The following is a 22,638-nucleotide window of genomic DNA, read 5'->3' as shown; positions in this document are numbered from 1 at the left end:
AATGCATAATTAAAAGGGACGCTGCCAGATTGACAGTCTTCTTACTGTGCCACTAACACCTATGTTAGTAAAACTAAAAAGGGGGTTTTAAAACACCTCACTTATCACTAATTGGGTTGGGTGTGCATTTTTTGCAGTTCACTCAGCTTGCCAATGAAAGTAAGCGTCCCAGGTAGCCTGTTTCAATTTTTGGTTGTCATATGCACTCATAATATAGTGTTGGGTTGCAAATACTGCAAGGGATTGTTTACAGCTCAACAAGATATTTTTCGTTGCATTTTAAAAAAAATAATTAAAATGTTATAAGCCTTAGGGTTCTGTAAAAATCAAAAACCTATTAAAACCCAGACATTTTGGGTCACTTCAAATGTTTCAAACAATGTGGAGATCCATCAAGTGTACTCATATCAAAAACTCTGCTGCTAACTTTTAGTCTTTCCAAACAAACTTCTGACAATTTTCAGTAAACCAGGAAGGGGAAACACCTCTCTTACCTTCCATCTGCATAATCTGCATCCGCACCTCCCCACCAGACATCCGAATCATCTTCCTCAGCGTCAGCTGAATCAACATTGTCACTTTCATCTGCTAATGGACAGCAAACAAACTCCACACCACGGAACTTGTCAATTCCACAGGGCAGCAGCATACCGTAATCATGCAGATTCATACTCTTTTCACTACAGGACTACAAAAATAAAGAGAACAGCGACAACATTGTTACACAGTGAGCTGGCCAAGGAAAAGTTGGCACAGAGGTTAAGAAAATAATAAAAGTTTGTGTATAGCCTCAGATAATTAGAGTTAGCTTGTTAATTGACTCTCAACTATTGTGACTGATAAATTCATTCAGCGTGGGAACATGGGCAAACAACCCACAGTCTCGTTATTTTAGGCAACAAGCTTTTCCTTCTCCTCAACTCTTCTCCTTGCCAAAACATTTCACCCCCTCACATACACCTGACAAATTCTACATCCTCTTACCTAGAACTCCTTTGAGGGCTTGCTTTTGCTGTGCACAAATAACCACGGGAGACAGAGTGATAGTTTGCCCTGCCTATGGTAACAGTGCTATTGAAGAGGAGATCAACACCTAAAACACTTGATACATTGAGGTTTGATTCCTCGTACAGTATGGTACCTTCTAGCCATATTCAAAAACTGTTAATTATGCATCATTTAAGAGGTTGCACAAAACACTTAAAAGACAAAGCCACACAGAACATGTGGAAAAGGAGAAAACATTTAAATACTATATGGTAAATCCACTCAAGGCTATGTCATTGTGAGCTGATGATATTACAGGGTCAAACGGACTTTCAGTAGGGTCCAGGCAAAATCGTAATTTGAAACTCTAAACTCTTGTCAATTTACCTTTAAGAAGACATATTCCTACAAAGGACTAAGATATTATCATTTGGATGCACGACACCTACAAAATTAAGTTTCAGAGGGTCTTTAATAAAATGTCAGTGAGTTATAAAATCATATGTTCTGTGCTTTGTATCAGTTTTACACATTGTCCTCACAAGTTTCCTTGTCCTCTCTCTCTCTCCTATTCCTTTCCCATCCCCCTTCTTTTCGGTCAGATGACGACCTCATTAATTGCATCATCTCTGAGATTAGATTGTAAATTCTTGAGGCATGGGTCATGTCTTAATTCTGTGAAGCACTTAGCACAAAATTATAATAAATAAAATAATAATAATAATACATGTGAGTGTGTCAAGCATTACAGGTGATTAAAAGGAATTAGAGAGAGAGAGCAGTTTAATATTGCCATGTACCACTTGGGACAAAAGTTTATGGGAAGTGAGTTAGATGTTCTTATTTTCCAAGCACAGAGTAGTGACATTACAGATGTAGTTCTCCAACAGAAGAGCAATGTTAAGTCAACCTGATAACACAGCAGCTTTCTATGAACGAATGTAACTACAGGTATGTGCTACAAGGGAAGCTAAAAGCTGGGGAGAAGAAGCTGGTGAAGGGAATGCAACAATTTAAAAAGGTAAAGAGTTTCTTTATATGCTAACAGTACCATCCTCATGATTCCCCCTTTGAATTACTTGACACAACCATAAGGAGACAACACAGGGCCAGAGTCCGATGCCTTAAGCCTCCCCACTAGGGGAGAAACAATGCACAAACACTGGAACTTGCATAAAAAAAATCAGAATATGGTATAAAACAACAACGATATGAAAATTCAAATGTCGACTCTACATGACACATCAAGTTACAAAATAATACTGCTTAGGAAACAAAATAAACTTAACAGAACTTTTCCTGTTTTTCTCCTAATTAAAAGCACCAATTCACCACCCATCAATAAATATTTACAAATGCAACTGTGTCCTCACCATTTGCTCTATAACAACACTGTGGCAATTAAATGCATTCCCAAGAAAGTGATACAAATTGAAAGAAAGATGGCTAGAAATTTCAAGATAAATTATATACTGTACCTCTTTAGCAACAGTGTGCCAGTGCAGGTGAGTTTCACATATATCCATCCTTTCCTGGTGGAGGAACTTGCACTTATCTGGCACCAGAAGAGCATCACTCACAAACTCACCAACTGGAAGAAAACAATATGAAGTTTTCATTTCACTCATGATTTTTGTTTTTAAAACTTAACAGTGAATAAGTCAACCTCCAACTAATAGAGGCTAACAAGAAAGATTCCCTGACAGACAAGTTACTCAATAATTTCCCACTATAAGGATTCTTTAACTTTCTAATGAAGAATGTGGTACCAGTCCCTTTCAGAGAGTCGGGATACTCTGGTCTAATCCAGTGTGGCAATTCCTGTGTTCCTAATTGTGTTCCCAACGTCTCCAGGACCGAAGACTTCAATGGCCTTTACCATTAAGCTAGTGTTTGCTGTAACCTTGCTATCTGACAAACATTAAAACATGAATCTGAAGAATATTTGAACATGTTTACATTCTTTACATCCAGAACAAATCTGACACCAAATCACCATTCCAAATAATTCTAAAGTATTTTAGTAAATGACAGGACTACCAGGGCATTGTTATTGTGTAGCTTTAAAAAAATTAATAGTATTTTAGTCCCTTTTCAGCTTAAGCCAGTTTCACCAGCAGGTGAAGGTTAATGGTACTCTGAAACATCATCACAAGACACTGAGATCATCCGATTGTCAGCTCTGTATATCAAGTTAATGTGTGATCACTGCCTCTCTCTTGAGCACTATACTTTAATTAGTCAGGAGGGATCCACCTGCTGTACAATTAAAAAGTGTTGAAAAACACACCCGGGAATAAATGTCTACAGTGCTGGTGTTTACAATTATGGGGAAAATATGATGAACAACATGATATATTGCACTGCAATCATTCTAATTTTGTAGCAATTCTGGCACTGCAGGTTGTTGTGGGTTTTTTTTTTAATTACAAAGGTGGAGATATTAGACAAATAACAAGCAGGAATCTGTCAGAGAACTGATGTACTCTATTGTATGGATGTGTCTGGACAGTAGGAAGAAGTAGTTACCTACCTTGGTATCTGGAGATTCTTTGAGGTGTGTCACCCCTATCTGCATTCCAATGTGGGTACACCTCCGCACTATGTTCCTAGAGCTGGAGAATTTTGAAAGCAGTGTCTGTTGGTCTGCACATGCACCCTCGCCCTTTTGTGCCTCTAACTAAGGCGATAAAGGGTGAGGCAGTGCACTTGCCTCTCCAGTTCCTTCTCTGCTGGGAATCCAAAAGATGAACTGAAGCAGAGGGTAAGGAGTGCAGGAAGTGGAATACAGATAGGGACTGAATATCTCAAAGAACTTCCAATTACAAAGGTGATTAACTTCTTCTTTCAGTGCTGGTCCCTATGTGTATTTCACTATAGGTGACTGACAAGCAATACTCAAGTAGGAGGAGGAGTGCAAGGATGCAGATGACAGAGCCAAATGAAGGACCACCATTCCAAAGGATGCCTCAGCAGAGGAGGCCTGAACTAAACCTTAATACCTCACAAACATGTGGACGGAACTCCATGCAAGCTGCTTTGTTGATATCAAGTAGAGATACTTCTTGAAGCAACGCAATAGATGTTGCTTGAGCACTTGTGGAATGGGCCCTTATCCCATGAGATGGGGGAGAAAGATCAGACAGCTGATACCATCAAGTTAGTGTTTGCTGATAGCAGAGCACAATACAGCCTGAGATCCACTTAGAGATTCTTTGGGAGGATATAGCTTGACTCCAAACTCTTTCTGCTATGGCAACGAATAGCCTAGGAAACCTTTTTGATCGGTTTTGTGGTCAACAGCAAAATGTCTGTTGGCACATTCTGGCTCTGTAGAAGGTAGTCTGCTGATAGAATGAGATGATTACTGGTGCACCAGTTCCACAGACTGCTTCTGCACACTATGAGATGCATCTCCTTCCTCCCTGTTTGTTGATGTAAAAGATGGCCATCTAAAGATGGTCTAAAAGATGTCTGACATCATGAGGGCACTGCAACCCTGAATAAAAGGAGAATGGCTTTGCAAACCTTTTGAACTGCTCGCAATTCCAAAATACTGGACAGTATTCTGGACTCTTGAAATGTCCAGGTGCCCTGAACTGTATGGTTGCCATGTGAGTTTCCCTGTCCAACAGGAAAGTGACTGTAACAGCTGTCCTATCCGATGGGGTAGCAAGGAAGGGAACCCCCACGCATACATGGTGAGGATTTTTCTACCACACCAGAGATTATAGTACTTTGGCAAAACAGCTACCATGGTGCTCGTGGACCATATATATGAAATGTATCTGTAAAGAGTTTTTAGAAGATGGTAGGATTTAGAGTTTTATAGAATAGTTCTAAATTTTTTGTAGTTAGTTAGCCTCCCTGACCTGGGGAGCCCCCCTGTATGTCCCCAGATCCCGTTTCAGGTACAGTACAATGCTTACCACTCTGGGCTTCAAAATTGGTGCCTGCGCTACTTCTCAGTCAATGACAACCATCAGTGCTGCTTGTACTGCCTTGGAGAAGCTCACATCGCGGCAAAGTGCAGTATATGCCAATCGTTCCCTGAGAGGGATGGAAACTTTACCTCAGAAAGCATCCAATGGAAAAGGCGATGAGGTCACAGTTGGACTTTGGAAATGATGCAACTCCTCTCCTACTTGAGGGGGAGCATAAACTCCATCTCTACCCCGACGCAGATTTAGACTTCATCAGGGCATCCTTAAATTCAATCACAGCAAGGCCTTACCTGCCAATAAATAGGTTCCAGGCACTGAACGATCTCACAGAGTAAATCATAAGAAACCTATTATTACTTCTCAAGATTTGTCTCTTTCCTGGCTCATATGGTTCCATGCACTTACGTCACACCATATGTCAAGCTTCACCTCGGTTGCCTGCAAGCATGGCTTCAAAGAGTGTATTCACCAAACCATCAGTCCATGAGCACCATGGTAGCTGTTTTGCCACAGTACTATAATCTCATATATATATATATGAAATGTATATATATGAGAGTGTGTGCGCGTGTGTATGTATATATATGTGAGAAACGACAAGGGAGCATGTGCGGACCAACAGACACTGCTTTCAAAATTCCACAGTGGAATACAAATAGGGACCAGCACTCAAATAAGATTACATGATTCAAGTGGCATGTGTTTATCTGCTCCCTGAACCACACTTGCTTCTAGCAACGTCCAAGAAAATTGAAGTACTCACATTTCAAATGAATGAACCAAAATGGTCCAGTGGTTACATGTTGAAATAATGGTTAAATGAGTCATAGTAAAGTAATTATGTTTATTATTAGGCAAGGAAACGTGCTGGCTACTGACTATGTGCTAGCTCTTGAGAATTACTTATTGATTAAAAAAAATCTGCTTTAAAATTAACTAACAGGGAAAGTTTTTCAATATCACACTTCAGCAAAAGGAGTGTGCCTCCATTTGCTAATGACTGATTAGATTTGTAGTCCAACTGATTTTTTCTCCTGTATTCAATGTTAGTGATTTTAAGTTATTAAAACCAAAGTCAGCAAATTCTGGGGGAGAATGAATTTTATCACCCCAGTGTGCCACACCATAATGCTTGCCACTTATTCCCACAATAATAGAAAACCCACAGGGATATACAGTATTATTATTCTGCATTCAAAATGAGTTTGAGAGCTCCATGCCCTCATGGAACCTATAAGACACAAACATTTGTAGCTGCTGTGCAGCACATTCAGCCTCTGCTCCTGGAAGGTATCAGATGGTGCCAAGGTAAGGTAGAGGCAACAGTCTCTCTGGCCAGTGACTTATAAGGGAGCAGGGAACTGAATCACAGAATCACAGAAATGTAGGACTGCAAGGGACCTCGAACTGTCATCTAGTCCAGTCACCTGCATTAAAACAGGACCAGCGCTGGCTCTAGGCACCAGCAAACCAAGCACATGCTTGGGGTGACACATTTTCAGGGGCAACATTCCGGCCATCTTTTTTTTCCTTCAGGCGGCAAAAGCCTAGAGCCGGCCCTGGCAGCAGCAGCGCGTCGTGCGCGGGGGGCGCCCTTGGGGCCGCTGCTTTTTTCCTTCAGGCGGCAAAAGCCTAGAGCCGGCCCTGGCAGCAGCAGCGCGTCGTGCGCGGGGGGCGCCCTTGGGGCCGCTGCAGTTCGCGCCGCACACCCGCACCTTGTGGCTGGGCCGGGAAGGCTCCGAGCGGGGGACACTCGGGCTGGGGACCACCCTGCGGGGCACACGGAGCCGCCTGCAGGTGCCGCAGGGTGGCCGCCCCCCAGCGCCGCAGCCGGGGCTGGGCAAAGTGGCCCGAGCCGCCCAGGGACTGCGGTAGGGTGGCTAGAAGCAGCAGCAGAGCCATAGAGGGTGGGGTGCTGCCGTGCGGGGCCCGCGTCCCGCTCTCCGGGGTTCCACTCCCTCTGGGGCTGCCCTGCCCTGGCTCCTCAGCCCCCTGCCGCGGCTGTCCCCCAGCTCTGCCCTCCCAGGTCCTGGCAGCACCCTGGGCTGAGGCACGGCCTGGTAGCCTTGCTTCTTACCCTGACCCTGCCAGTGCCGGACTGGCTGGAGGTAAGGGAGGAGCAGGCGGAGTCAGCACTGGTGGTGGGGGGAGCCCAGGGCTGGGGCGGCAGGGGGCATGGGGGGGGGGGGGGGAAGAGCCCAGGGCTGGGGTGGCGGGGGGTGCGGGTGGCGGGGGGAAGAGAGAACCCAGGGCTGGGGCGGCAGGGGGTGGGCACTGGTCAGGGGAGTGAGAGCCCAGAGCTGGGGTGGGGGGCAGCCAAAAATTTTTTTGCTTGGGACGGCAACAACCTAGAGCGGGCCCTGGGCAGGACTAAGGATTATTTTGACCATCCCTAACAGGTGTTTGTCCGACCTATTCATTACTTTCTGTCCTGTCCTCAGTGGACAATTTATCACCCTCTCCTCTTCATAACAACTTTTACGTGCTTGAACACTATCATCATGTCCCCCCGAGTCTTATCTCCAAACAAAACAAACCCATTTTTTTCCAATCTTTCCTAATTTTTTAGACTTTAAAGCATTTCTGTTACTCTCCTCTGGGCTTTTTCCAATTTGTCCACATCCTTCTTGAAGTGTGGTGCCCAGACCTGGACACAATATTTCAGCGGAGGCCTTATCAGTGCTGAATAGAGCGGAAGAATTACTTCTTGTGTCTTGCTTACAACACTCCTGCTAATACATCTCAGAATGGTGTCCACCTTTTTTCCTACAGTATACCATTGTTGACGCATATTTAGTTTGTGATTCACTATAACCCCCAGATCCTTTTCTGCAGAACTTCTTCCTAGGTAGTCATTTCCCATTTGCGTAATTGATAATCAATTTGTCTTTTTCTTAAGACTCATCATTGGCCAAATCAAGCAAGGCAACAATGGCACTTCTAGAACTGAGAGGCAAAGAACTGAATTACAGAGGTGTGATTTTCACTAATCACATCCCTAACCCACAGAGGCTTTCTTAGTTTAAGCACTGAAGATGATGCAGGTTGGCACACTTTAGAGCTACATTTCACCTGTTTATCAATAGCTGAATTAGCAGTATGCAGTATACTACCATCTAAATAAAGGTATGGGTTACATCTTCTGAGGTTGAATACTATGCTGTTCACTGCACTTTGGAGTCCTGAAAGCTGCACTACAAAGAAAAGCTGTTGGACCACTAACTCAGGACAATGCTGGGTAGGGAGAAATGCCCTGGCGTCAGGAAAGGACAGAAGTTTACACAGTGCTTTATAAAAAAGGATTAAGACATACTCCCTGCCCCTGCTATAGTAAAAGTCTGAAGAGATAAAGGACATTTTTATAAAGTTATATTTAAATAAAAATCCAAGAAGAATGAGGTTTTTAACATTTTGTCATTGACATATGACCAAATTCACCCTTGGTGTAACTCCCCTAAAGTCAAAAAAGTTACACAAGGAGCAAGGTTGGTCCACACTGTCAGAGCACAGAAAATTATAGGCTTCAATTAACAAATTTATCTTGATTGAATATAAAATTGATTTACCTTAAATGCTTACTCTAATTGTATTGTCATTCTTAATCACTAGATTCCTCCAACATAATTTTGCAAATCACAGACATTAAAACAGTACCATTTTCCATGCATCCTATGATGGCACAAGATGCATGAGCATAGCTTGGTCTGTGCATGGGACACACAAGAAATCAGGTGAGTTACACCCTCGGAAAGTAAAAGGAAACAGATTATAAACTCTTTGGGGCAGGGATTATGTCTGCCTTTATGTCAGTAGAGGGTCTAGCGCAACACAACCCAATTTTGACCTAGCGCTCTGTGTTCTACTGTAAATAAATAATGATCATTCCTCTTTTTGAGAAGCCCCAACACCTGAAACTAAATTCTGGAGACAAAGGCCTAAAAATAAAAATGTGGTAAGTTTTAATGCATAATCAAAGGGGCAACATCTGCCTCAATGAAATAATGAACTATAGAAAGTGTACAATGTGTACTTAAGACAGAAAAGATAAACAAAAACTAATGAAGTGGTATGAAGCCACCAATAGCTCACTTAGTCTAAAATGGGTGCAAGTGAGCTTTAAGCCTTGTGTACTCAAAGGATGCTGCCAAAAAAAAGTGTCCAACAATCCTGTCTAGTCATAAAATATCCTGTTACATAACTGTATAAAACTGGGCTATTCTCAAACCTTGGCCCTTTTTTCCTCCAAGTAATACTTCAATCATAGCTTAAATGGGAATTTCTGCTCACTTTGCTACTTTTCTGCTTGACTGCATTTTATAATGAAAACGTCTGTTCTCTCTTTTCAGACAGAATGCAAATGTCATTCAGATTTTACACACCACGCAAATAGAGAGTGCATTTGTTTAGATGCAAAACCATTTAAATATGCTTCATTTACAAGGTCTGGCACTTTTACAGATGTATCAGTTAAAAGTCATTTTAAAGCACTGCAGCATCTAACAGTGGTTCATTCAGGCTTTAAATACATTTGCTTTTCTAGGTCGTCCCCCCCCGCCCCCCGCCCCCCCTTCTTTAAAGAAAAAATGCATCTTATATCTGACCCTGCAGTGAAATGCCCTCCTTGCTCCCTCTCACTTATTAACAATGTCCTTTACCCCAACCTCATGTTCCAGGTCATCAGAGCAAGGTTACTTGAAAACCTTCCATTTAGTTTAGACTCTCAAGGGCATAACTGTTGTGAAAATCACATTTTCTTGTAGTGGTGAAAAAATGCTGCACCACAAATCAAGGTGTGGCCTCTCAAACATGATACATTGCAAAACAACCCAAATCTGGTTGCAACGTCAACCACCCCAGGATTAGGAAACGTCAGAACTAAGGTTTTTCTTTCTGAAGTCCCCCACCTCATTCACTACACCTCTTCCCACTTCAGCAACAAGTGAGGCAGAGGTCCTACAGCCAACAGGCATCCTCTCATTCGCCCTGTTCGATGAATGAGTCAGGAGATTGCAGGAAAAGAAAAGAGCATCTAGCTATTAAGGTAGTTGAATGTCACTGTGGAAAATTGGTTACTAACCCAACCACTGCCACAGAGTTTGTTTGTGCTGATATCACACTAAACCAGGGATGGACAAACTTTTTGGCCCAAGGGCCACATCGGGGTTGCAAAACTATATGGAGGGCTGGGCAGGGAAGGCTGTGCCTCCCCAAGCAGGCCATAGTTTGCCGACCTCTGCACTAAACCAAACCTCCCCTCCCCCCGCGATCTTCTCCCCAAGTTCCTGCCTCTATCCCTTCTCCCCGCACTCCCCACCTCTCTGTGTTTCAGCCAGGGTTGTTTCCTCCTTCTCCGTTCTGTCTGAGTGCCAGCACTGAATCTCCCTTCTCTCACGTACAGTGCCACAGCACACCCAGCCACTGTAAAGGAGAGTCTGCCTGGGGCATGCTCTACTCCGCAGTTGAAACAAATGGCAATGAGTTTGATCCATCACAAAAAGAAGAAAGAATCAATTCGCAGATAGATTGGCAAAGATAGTTTGTGTAGTATTCGGACGCAGAATAAAACAGTAAGTTTAATGGAATTATACACAGCCTGGCGAAGCAGACAATATTAGAAGCGACATGGTAATGAATTAATTGAACGAATGAGGGTCAAGAATGAAGATTTTATAACAAGCATTTGAAAGTACATATTACACTGTTAACCTCGAACATCAAACCCAGCATTCCAGCTGGCTAACTAGCTACCATTAACCAACTGACAAGGTCCCCTAACAAACAAAATACTGCATCACCATAATACCAGCATGTTCATTCATCTTCCCTTCCCATGCAACAGTGTGTGCTCCAGCTAGGCAGGATGTAGTACATTCTGCTGCCCCCTAGCAAGTGTTGGTTCTTTCCAAATCTCTTAAGATATTGTTGTGCTGTTGCTCCACTGGAATCAGTGACCTCACGCAAGTCTCCCCATCTATATGCACCACACCACAACTTTTAAATTTTAAATTTAAATTGAGGTAGACGACCTCAATCAACGTAAGCTACTGAATAAAACAGTTATCTAAGAGTAACAGCCAAAGACTGTATTAGCTTTTAATTGTGTATGGCGCTATGAACTGAGAAGTCATTTTTATATGCACATTTCTGCATAAAAGATACCGTATTACTAAAGGAAAATGACACGTCATATGCATATGTCACTTGAGCTTGTGAAAGCACAAAATCCAGGCTTCCACATAATGCCTGCATTGAAATACTCAATTTTACAATTCTCCACAAGCCTAATTCAGACAGACAAGGGCACCGCATGGCCACTTGGTCACCTTTTAAGAGTGATTTTTCTAAAGCCCCTGTCAAAGACCCAGCTCCTGTTTCAGATGAAATCAGTAACAAAACTCTAATTGATTTCAGTAAGAGCAGAACATGAACACTGTTAAAAACTGGGAATTAAGAGTTAGTAAGTGAGTGGCAAGCATAATGAAGTTCATTTGCTTAAGTGACACCCTTAATTCGACTGCCGTGTAAAGGTTTGCCTGTGTAAAAAAATCACGTAGAAGACAGGAAACATGCGGTGACACAGCACCCCATATTCTTCACAGTGGATACTATTTATATTATTATTATTATGGCATGATTATGATGCATTTTGCACAAGATGATTCATGTCAGGTCTCACTGGAAAAGTTAGGATTTGCTGAATATGATTATCCTATTTGTAGGCATGTATCATTTTTGTAGCTGAAGTTATGAATATTGACTCTGTATCTGTATTTCACATGTTGTCACACCTGGATGACACCCACTAGGCAAGATGCTTCCAGTCTAAACAGTTGGTTGTGAAGGGCTTGTCGGAGGAAAAAACAGTTCTCACTCTCAGGTTCGGTGCAGCAAATCAGATACACTTTATTACCTCAAGCAATTGCACAGAGGGAGAGTGTGCACTAGGACACTAGGCAGGTCTCTCCCAGATAAACAATTTGAGCAAGTATTTATACCTTTATTACAGACAATAATAAGCAACAACTGCATATTATTTATACATATTCCTTCAAGATATCTTATTTTTCTTACCATTTCTCTTATAGTCTGCATTCTATTCTTATCTAATACAAGGTCACAACAGCCTCTTTCACAGTTGTTTTCCACTCACTTCGCACTATCCCCGCTTCTACAAATCTTGCGTTATTAAAGCTAGAGTTAGCCTGACTCCTGCTCATTTCAGAGGCCTGCATCCAAATTCCCTTTATCTACTTCCACAGGCCCATTCAGGGTCATGGGCCATTAGGGAAAACAATAGGCCTTAGGAGAAGCTTATCCCCCACCTGGTGAGTCTCCCTGTGGACACTTCCTCCAGTCTGTAAATAATGGCTGCCAGGGCATGTGAACAGCCCCCCAGGACTCTGGACTCTATTTTGGGTACCTGTATTTTTCCACGACCTGGGCTGGGAACTGAGTTTGGAACAAAGGGTTCCCACCATATACTAAAGCTATATAAAGGCAGGGAATGACATCATCTGTTGTTCTTCACTCCCCCACAACTCAACACCTGACAGAAGCTCTGAAAAAAAGGACTGGAAACTGGGGTGGGGATCCCAAACTGCAAAGCAAATGTAGCTTGGCCCTTAAAAATCTGCAAGCCTGCTTGTATCGTCAGCCAGGGTAAGAATTTGCTAATTCATATCCTATCTTTCTAGTATCTTAGGCTTAGTTTGTGATTTTGTTTATTTACTAGGTAATCTGCTTTGATCTGTTTGCTATCATTTATAATCACTTAAAATCTATCTTTTTGTAGTTAATAAACTTGTTTATGTGTTAATCTAATCCAGTGCGATTTTGAAAGTGTTGGGGGAAAATCTCAGCTTGGTTTAACACAAGCGTTTGGTGCATATTCCTCTCCACACTGAGGGAGGGGCGAACATATTAATGTGCTTACACTGTACAGATCCCTGTGCAGTGCAAGACAGTATAATTTTGGGCTTATACTCCAGAAGGGGGGGAGAAGGGTGCCTAGGAAGCTGGGAAACTGGTTGGTGTCTGCTGTTGGCATTCAAGTAGCCCAGTCTGGGAGAGCATTGGGTGATAACAGGGTCTGGGTGAGGCTGGCTGTGTCCCCAGCTGTGTGTCAGAGAGGGGCGCTGCGTTTCCCACAGCTCCGAGACTGCACCCTGGGGGTGACAATGCATCACACATGCTTTTTAGATTTGCTCTAATCTTCCCAAATTTGAAACAGGAAAATAAAGCTTTTCTTTTAAAACACTACCTTTTGCATATTAACTATAACTAGGTGAACCTACTGCAAAAGCTAATTTGCAGGGGGACTTGAAATCAGTACTGAGAACCCCAGCACTGGCTTGTGGTTAGGGGACATATGAAACTGAGGTAGAGATTCTATGGTAGGTATTTTGGTAGGTAGGGAGTTTGTGTTCTTTGTAGTGTAAAATAAGTCACTGTAAGTGGTAGCTTGAAGACTCCACTTCATTATAAAGAGAAAATATATGCAAGAACTATTTAAAAAAAACATACTGAACCATTAAAATGAAAGAAAAAAATATTTCCTGCAAAGAATGCAAGATCAGACAACAGACAAAAAGTATGCGCTATTCATATATTTGACTTGATCTATTTTTCTACCTTCCGCATAGAACCTGCCCCTCGTCCCAAAAAAACCCCTGTCATTATTGCAGAGGTCAGATTAATTTGCCCAGATAAACTCTTAATAAATTGGTATGACTCAATTTTCATTTGACCTAAATACAATGATCTAATCACAATTAGGCTAGATTTAAATATTTTGCACAGCAAGAACTAATTTAATGTTAGACCCTACAGGAACTACTATATCATGCAAGATATTAGTGTAAGAAGGAAACAGTCCCCAGAAATCTTCATCCTCAACCGTTACCAAATAATTTTTGCTGCCGTGTGTCTGCATATATATATATCCGTCCACCCAACCACCCACCCACCCAGGAACTATTTTTGAATTGTCAACTCAGGAGTTCCACGATGAGTAAAGGACTAGACCTAGAAGCCCAGACCTGTACACATAATTCAGTGAAAAAAATAAATAAAAAAGATCAGACGCACACTGAAAAAATACTTGAGCAAAGTAAACCATAAAACTTGAGCAGATTAAGCAGACAATTTGTTTCTGTTTTTGCATACTTTAAGGTGTTAATCAAAATTGAAATAGCTTACATTAACCTTAGCTTTAAATCTTCTAGGTCCACCTATTTTCCTTGAGCAAATTTTACTTTATACCAGTGATACTCAGACTGAGGCTCGTGAATCGCAAGGGGCTCCTTAGTATGTCTCCTGCTACACTGTGCATCACATGATATGAAAACACGGTGTGATTTAGTTATTAACCAATCAGGATGCTTTTACTATGTTATTAACCAATTGTAGTTGACCAGTCATTTTGCTGTGAGAATGTATATATTGTTTCATTTACTATTTTGACAGTGAGAGAGAGAGTGTGTGTAAATGAAACAATTATATATATAAATAGTAAATGAAACAATGAATTCATACTACTGTGGCTCTTTTGGGTAATGCCGATTGTTAATTTGGCTCCTGAACCACTGAGTTCAGAGTACCACTGATTTATACCATAATTTTGTCCCTTAGGGCAGTCATTAGAAAAGACTTCTAAATCATAGAAGTTTTCCTCCCAACTAAGAAGTTTAAACCATTATTTATTATAAATAAGCTTGGAGGTCTGTAAACAAGTCCAAGAATTTAAAGTCCGTTCCATTTTAACTCTATAGCAAAATAAAACTGAAATGTAAATGTGATACCAATCTCACATTCATTAACACATGTGGAAAGATTAATTTTATGTTTGATCTGAATTGAAAAAAAAATCTCCAAGTTATGAAGATACTGATTTTTACAACATAGGTTAGTTAGTATTGTCATGTACAGCATAAATATGACATCTTAAAAAGAACTAGCACCCAACAATCAATTTGCCATCAACAACATAACTAATTTTTTTGAAATGAGTATTGTAAACTAAAGTTTTTCTTCTTCTGTCTGTAACTAGTGTAAGTAAGAAAGTTCCATTGTCATTAACCCAAAGGGATAAACAGGTGATAACACAAATTTGATGTACGCTTCAGCCTAAGAGTTATAGCTACAGTTGAGGGGGTTAAACTTTTTTTTAAAAAGTTTTGTACTTTTTATATATATAATTGCAGCCCGCTCTGTTGCTGGTTGAAAACATGTGAGATGTGGGGAGAAGATTAAAGTATCTGTCAAAATTCTTTGCAGGGTTTATTTTAATTTTTGATGAAAAATTTCATAGAAAAAAATCATGGTTCAGAAAATTTTGGCTTACAGTGAAAGTGAAAAATCACACAAGTTAAAGTTCTCCTTTCTTTGTCATGAGACCAAGATTTACAAGAGAAAATAAAGCCAACGCTTTTTTTTTGGAATATCTATTTCACATGAAAGCTTGTATTTACAGTGATTCAGAGATCTGAACTTCTATATTACATGCAGCTGCTACAGGATGGCAATCTTTTCAAAAGGCAAAAGCAGGACACATGCACGGCCCCGTGGTGGCGGGGGAGGGACTAAGGCCCACCTCAGCCCGCCACTGGGTAGAGGCTGGCATCACCCCTGAGCCTCAGGAAAGTGCAAAGCAGCACCACAGGGAACCCAGGACATATAATTTTCAATTTATATTATTCATTCTGTAAATTTACTGGGAGTAAGAATTAAAAAAAAAAAACAACCTATGTTGAACACAAAATGTCTCCTGATACACAGATGTTTTATTTTATACTACTTTTTCATGGGAAAACTTGTACTAACAGTTATTTAAAAACCCAAAACAATTTCTTCCTTCAAATAGAATTGGTTTTGTGCCTAAAATGGGAGGGGGAGAAAGAAGGAAAAAGAAAATAAGGGGAGAAGTGTTGTAGCATGTTTAACCTTCAAATGTCAACATATTCCTCCTGCAAAGATCTTGTTTATACAATGATAAAGTGCTGTAAGTTTCCCTAGGGACAAATTCAGAGCATAGCGATCAGTTCAGCGGTAAGATGGCAGGTGCCATCATAATACAGGTTTATGGAAATCAGCCTAGAATGGTTGCATTATAAGATGTGTCATTTCATGTAACTGGAATACTGCCTAGTTTATCATATTGGACATAGCTCCATACCCTCCTGTTGGTCTGGTGCTGTCAACGACAGGACTTGCTGATCACAAAAGTTGAATGCGTTTTATAGCTGAATGCCTTCCATTACTTCTGTAGAGAACAGCCAGGCAGTACTGCTATGTCTTTCTTTGCTAGTTATGGGCAGTTCATCCAGACAACAAATAAATTCTGTCACTTGGTGCTGTCTCATCACTAAGTATTGGTTTTATAAGACCTTTTTCATGAAGGGCAACATGGGCTTAATAAGAAATCCCTTTCCATACAGAAAATTAACTGGGCTCTCTCTTACATGCACAGAGTTAACTTGGCAATGTAATTACAGGAGGACAGATGACTTCTTGGAAACAAACATTGCAAAAAACTATACAGTCCACTGAAAAGGTAAGGCCCTAAATCTTCTTGGGTACATGCTCACACAAGGAAGGAAATCTCCTGTTCTCTTTTATGTGCCAAGGGTGGAATTCAGGACATCATGTTTCTGTGCATGGTCAAGGTCAACCAACAATATCATGGTAATGTGTACTTTGAAGGCGGTGATCTCCCTGCACTATTATTACCATTTTACAGAAAGGGATATCTTTGTCTACCTACCTTAAAGAGGCAATGGAAAGATTAGTTAGTTTGTGCGTGTACAGTTCTTTGAAAATGAAAAACCAATATACAGTGTCAGCTGTATTAGACACTAGGATTTTTGTTTTGTTTGATCTCAAATATGGTAAATTAAGCACCATTTTACTGTAAGTATTGGTTGGAGATTAAATGTATTTAAGTGAAAAGTCAGCCTGGTAAGTGGGTGGAAGTATTGTTGCATGGAAGAATCCCAGGTCTGGAAAGCACAGGAGTTTTTAAATTTACACCAATGAGGCTTAGACACATTGGAGAAGTAAACATAACGGGCTCCCTGGGCAAGGAAGTGAGCAATCAATTATTTGATGTGTAACACTGACACCCCTGGGTGTGTCCTGGGCAGTGGGGATCAAACCTGCAACTTCTACATCTGAATGCATGAACCTCGATGTAAGAACTTGCAGGATTAGAATCTGGGACTATAGGGATTCTAGGCTGCTGATGTCTTTGCATCGCCACTTGAGGCATAGCCTGAGGTCCCCCAGGAGGACCCTGTGCAGCTAGGCTTGACAAAAAGTACCACCCAGAAAGGCCTAAGTGGCGCTCCCTCACGGTCCACTGATTGGCTGATGCCAGTATTTAAACAAGGAAGCCATCTGAGGAACAGTCTGAGCAACACCGTAGACTGCCTGCTTCTTCTCCAGACCCTGCTTGTGACAGACCTCAGACTCTGGTTTCTGACCCAAGTTTGTCCTCGACTTTGCTATTCAGTTGCTGTCTATAACCTGGTGCCCGACTTCCTGGTATCCTGACCTGGCTCGACTCCAACCCTGCTATCTCCTGCTGCCTACAACTTGGTGCCCAACCCTGACTTTCTGGCATTCTGACCCAGCTCCCTCCTGACCCTACTGTTCGTCTTCAGATCACAGTTTAGCAGCTGACTAGGGCAAGCCAGCTGCCCAAAGCCTGGCCCTGATACTCATACCAAAAAAAAAAAAAAAAAAAAAAAAGAAGAAGTTCATTTTCTGTTTCCCTCCCACATACAAACTCCAAATGATACTCTCTTTCAGTGGTGATCAAATAATAAACATGTTAAATAGTCCCAAAGTTAAACAAACAAAAAAATCTTATTTCACGGCTAGATTTAATAGAGGAAAGCACATTTCTATTCACATGCCACAGCTTTAAAAACAGAGAGCGTAACATATAAGTCTCCCTACAAGCCTATAGAAATACAATCTTAATAGCATTCAATTGTGAACAAGAGGCTCAGACTTAAATTCCACCTATTGCTCCTAAAGAATAATTTTTCTTCAGCTTTCAAAACTCCAGTTCTTAAGCACACCCCACTGAACATTTCAATATGTTGTTCGAGTTGTTTACTGGTGATGACTATGAATCAGCACTTCATTTTCTGCACAACTATGAAATCCTGGTATGAATCTATCCATGATTTTGGGTGTAATGAAGTGATTTCCATAGCTTCCATCTACTTGTTAATTTTCTCTGCAAGAAGTATTACCATTCTGGCTCCTATTTTTATTTTATTTTTTCAATGAATTCTAATACAGGATTTCATGCACAGAAGAACGGTGGAAGTGCTTTTTGTCTTGATTGTAAGATTTCAAAATAAGCACAAGAAAAGAGGTGATATAATTTTTAGCTGCACCAATGTCAAAGACTACATAGGGCAGAAACAATGAGGAAAAAAAGGTTATTTGCTCCTGAAGGATGTAGTCATTCCTTCATAGGGGGCTGTTGTAATAATGAGTTTGCCTGTCAAAGGGAATACAGCAGCAAAAGTACTAACTTTAGGGACATGAGGAGGATTCCAAACTATTTTTCAGTGGAAAAGGGAAATTAAAGCCTGAATAAAAAAAAACCTCTCATGATTGCACCTGAAGTGGAAATGGGTGAAATTTTTTTGGCACACTGTGCAAGAAAAAGCCCTCGGACATTATAATTATGCATTATGGAAAACACATCTGACGAAGGACATGGAAAAATAGTATGTGATCATGTGATTAGACACTATCATAATATCTATGTATGACGGGGCAAAATGAAGATTGCACAGACACTCTCAATTCTCAAAAAGAAAAGGAATACAGTATGCATCCGATGAAGTGAGCTGTACTCACGAAAGCTTATGCTCAAAAAATTTGTTAGTCTCTAAGGTGCCACAAGTACTCCTTTTCTTTTTGCGGATACAGACTAACACGGCTGCTACTCAAATTCTCAATTCTGGCATTTCTTAACTTTGAGCACTGGACTTTGCAACCTTAATGTTCTCTTAATATAGGTTTGGGGGAGGGAGGGAGGAGGGTTGTATTCAAGTAATATCTACATTGAGGACTGTAGAAAAGCAAGCACACACAAAAACCTTCAGACATGGTCATCAGAGTTTCTATGAAAGCCATTCTGAGGCACTGGAAGAATTCATCCCAACTAAATATTGGTCCTACTAACAGATTTAAGTTATCATCACATAGCTTTTATATATTTGAATAAGCTGTGTGACTATAAACTACAACACAAACTTATAATTATGCAATTCATATTGACATAATCCAATTTAGTTCAAGAAATCATTAACTGGATTCCCATACATCCATGAAAGCCTCCAAACAATTATTCTTCAAGCATATAAATTAAATCCTTTCCCTTTCAAATTTCAATACCATAACTATGGACTACATCCAGTTTTCAACATTTACTTGGAGGATTACTTTTAGTATCTCACAGCACATTTCCACAACTACTGGGATCAAGATATTTGAGTGTTTTGTGGGTTGTGACTTGTTTTGCAATATTTGGTGGTGATGTAAATCTTACTACAGATACCAGCTGACTCGGTATCAAAAGAGGCATGTGTATCATCATACTCATATACATACCAACTATAAATCACATATATGTCTCTTTTTCCTCCTTTGTATTTCCATTATATACTCATTTAATAAAGTTTCTATTTATTCTTAATCATACATGAATGTATATCTACCTGTCAATTACCATTTATTTCTCTCTGACAGAGGCTACACACAACACTTCAGCAAAGTATGTAAACACATGCTTAGCTTTGACTAGTCACAAGCATGTGACTAAAGCATGTGCTTAAGTATTTTGCTGAACAGGAATGCACCTAAGCACTTACTTGCTGAACTGAGGCCATAAAAGCTCACTGCAAATGATTCAGTGGAGAGAACACAGATATTGGAAACTCTGGTTGCAAGGTGCTGGAAAAATATCCAATCCAATGAGTCAATCACTGCAGCTCTGGATTGAGAGTCAGGAAAAGATCCCTCAGAACTGAAACATTTTTAACATTTGGCATATGACGATAGTGTCAAAAGACACTGCTGAAGCAAGAGACTCCTACATGTAAGGCTCCTGGGGGAATTCTGTGCCACTGCGCAATGCAGAATTTGTGCAGAATTCCACACCTCCTGCCAAATTGGAGCTGCAGAGGTGCTGGCCGTCACTAGGAGCCACTGGCTCACAGTGAGGGGCGCGCCCAGCAAGGATGGAGGCTCTGCATGCTTTGGCTGCCTGGCTTGGTCCCAATTCTCCCGGGGACAGGAGTGCGCCCGGGAGATCCAGCTCTGGCTAAGGTTGAGGCAGGGCAGGGCTGCACCATACCATGTTCCCCGGCGGGACAGTAAAGAAGCTGTGAGGAGTAAAGCATCTGGGGCTTCAGGTGTTTGGGCCACGGGGTTCCCCGGGGCTGGGCTCTGGGGGGGAAGGGGTGTGCCCCACAGCTGGGCTCTGGGAAGAAAGGAGTGCAGGTGTCTGGGCTCTGTGGGGCCCATGCAGCCCCATCTAGCACCCCTCAACTGGAACTGGGTTGCCATAGGGGCTTCTTTAACTCTCTACTCCTAGGAGAATCTTTTTTGGTTTTGTATGTATTATTGACATACTTGTTGATGGGTATTTTGAAATAAATTACCAAAATAATTGAAACTGGAGTGATTATAATGTGTTATTTTAACAAATAAAATATGCAGAATTTTGCAGAAATGTAATATATTGTACACAGAATTTTTAATTTTTTGGCATAGAATTCCCCCAGGACTAATCTAAGGAGACCTTATTTTCCACGTAAGGTTTGCACATTTTACAAAAAAGCTGTGTCTGGTTTATTCAGGCAGAACTGTTTTTAATGTGTCTGCCAATAGCTTAGCAAAAATGTTAATATCAGCATCAGGCAGGAATACTCCCCTTTATGAAGAAATTAATACAGTGAAAGGGTTCCTTTCCCAAAACTACTGTAACGAATGGTAGCATCTTTCACAGAATCTGGGGTATTTCTATTTTTAGCATCCTCACTAAAATATTCAAATTGCCATCCCTTTCTTCTCCTCTCCTCTCCGCTCCTGTCAACCAGTCCTGTAGGAAAACCTAAACATTGTATAGATGGGTAGGTTGAAGCTTAGTGCTTTCTTTATTTAAGGAAAACAAAGCAGCATGAGGTTTGTCCGCATCAATCACACAGCTGAGTGGAGACTGAAGCAAGTTAGAAGAACTGTATAGCTTAGTTAATCTTGTCTGACTGATCAAGTAGATGACCCTACTGTAAGTACATCTAACTGTTTGGAAGGGAGGCTTATGTGTGGGTGTGAGTGGATGGGGGTGGACTGTTTTTTGGGTGGAAATTGAGCTGACGAAGAAAAATAAAATGGAAGCTTTAACACTAACATAAAATTGTGCAGACTTTATGTATTCTGTGTACTTAAAAAACTTAAATTTGCAAATGGGTTACAAAATAAACCACAAGAGTTCAGTATATTGTGTACATTTATGTTTAAATGGATCATCTGTGGAGATAGAGGTGGTTAGGGACTATTTAGAAAAGCTGGACGTGCACAAGTCCATGGGGCCGGACGAGTTACATCCGAGAGTGCTGAAGGAATTGGCAGCTGTGATTGCAGAGCCCTTGGCCATTATCTTTGAAAACTCGTGGCGAACGGGGGAAGTCCCGGATGACTGGAAAAAGGCTAATGTAGTGCCAATCTTTAAAAAAGGGAAGAAGGAGGATCCTGGGAACTACAGGCCAGTCAGCCTCACCTCAGTTCCTGGAAAAATCATGGAGCAGGTCCTCAAAGAATCAATCCTGAAGCACTTACACGAGAGGAAAGTGATCAGGAACAGTCAGCATGGATTCACCAAGGGAAGGTCATGCCTGACTAATCTAATCGCCTTCTATGATGAGATTACTGGTTCTGTGGATGAAGGGAAAGCAGTGGATGTATTGTTTCTTGACTTTAGCAAAGCTTTTGACACGGTCTCCCACAGTATTCTTGTCAGCAAGTTAAGGAAGTATGGGCTAGATGAATGCACTATAAGGTGGGTAGAAAGCTGGCTAGATTGTCGGGCTCAACGGGTAGTGATAAATGGCTCCATGTCTAGTTGGCAGCCGGTGTCAAGTGGAGTGCCCCAGGGGTCGGTCCTGGGGCCGGTTTTGTTCAATATCTTCATAAATGATCTGGAGGATGGTGTGGATTGCACTCTCAGCAAATTTGCAGATGATACTAAACTGGGAGGAGTGGTAGATACGCTGGAGGGGAGGGATAGGATACAGAAGGACCTAGACAAATTGGAGGATTGGGCCAAAAGAAATCTGATGAGGTTCAATAAGGATAAGTGCAGGGTCCTGCACTTAGGATGGAAGAATCCAATGCACCGCTACAGACTAGGGACCGAATGGCTAGGCAGCAGTTCTGCGGAAAAGGACCTAGGGGTGACAGTGGACGAGAAGCTGGATATGAGTCAACAGTGTGCCCTTGTTGCCAAGAAGGCCAATGGCATTTTGGGATGTATAAGTAGGGGCATAGCCAGCAGATCGAGGGATGTGATCGTTCCCCTCTATTCGACACTGGTGAGGCCTCATCTGGAGTACTGTGTCCAGTTTTGGGCCCCACACTACAAGAAGGATGTGGATAAATTGGAGAGAGTCCAGCGAAGGGCAAC

The 22,638-nt window shown here is 41.4% G+C and overlaps 1 protein-coding gene across 4 annotated transcripts in view; it reads right to left on the bottom strand.

Moving 5' to 3' along the window:
- Window positions 1-22,638, bottom strand: part of APP (amyloid beta precursor protein) — a 303,941-nt gene that overhangs the window by 152,055 nt on the left and 129,248 nt on the right. For all 4 annotated transcript variants that reach the window (XM_074971197.1, XM_074971202.1, XM_074971220.1 and 1 more), the window contains exons 4-5: window positions 2,466-2,578; window positions 495-688 (exon numbers count right to left, since the gene is read on the bottom strand). In XM_074971197.1, coding sequence (XP_074827298.1) covers window positions 495-688; window positions 2,466-2,578 — 307 coding nt within the window. The remainder of the gene's footprint in view (window positions 1-494; window positions 689-2,465; window positions 2,579-22,638) is intronic.

Source organism: Natator depressus, chromosome 1, assembly GCF_965152275.1.
Source record: "Natator depressus isolate rNatDep1 chromosome 1, rNatDep2.hap1, whole genome shotgun sequence".
Taxonomy (NCBI): Eukaryota; Metazoa; Chordata; order Testudines; family Cheloniidae; genus Natator; species Natator depressus.
This window is presented reverse-complemented; position numbering and strand designations above follow the sequence as displayed.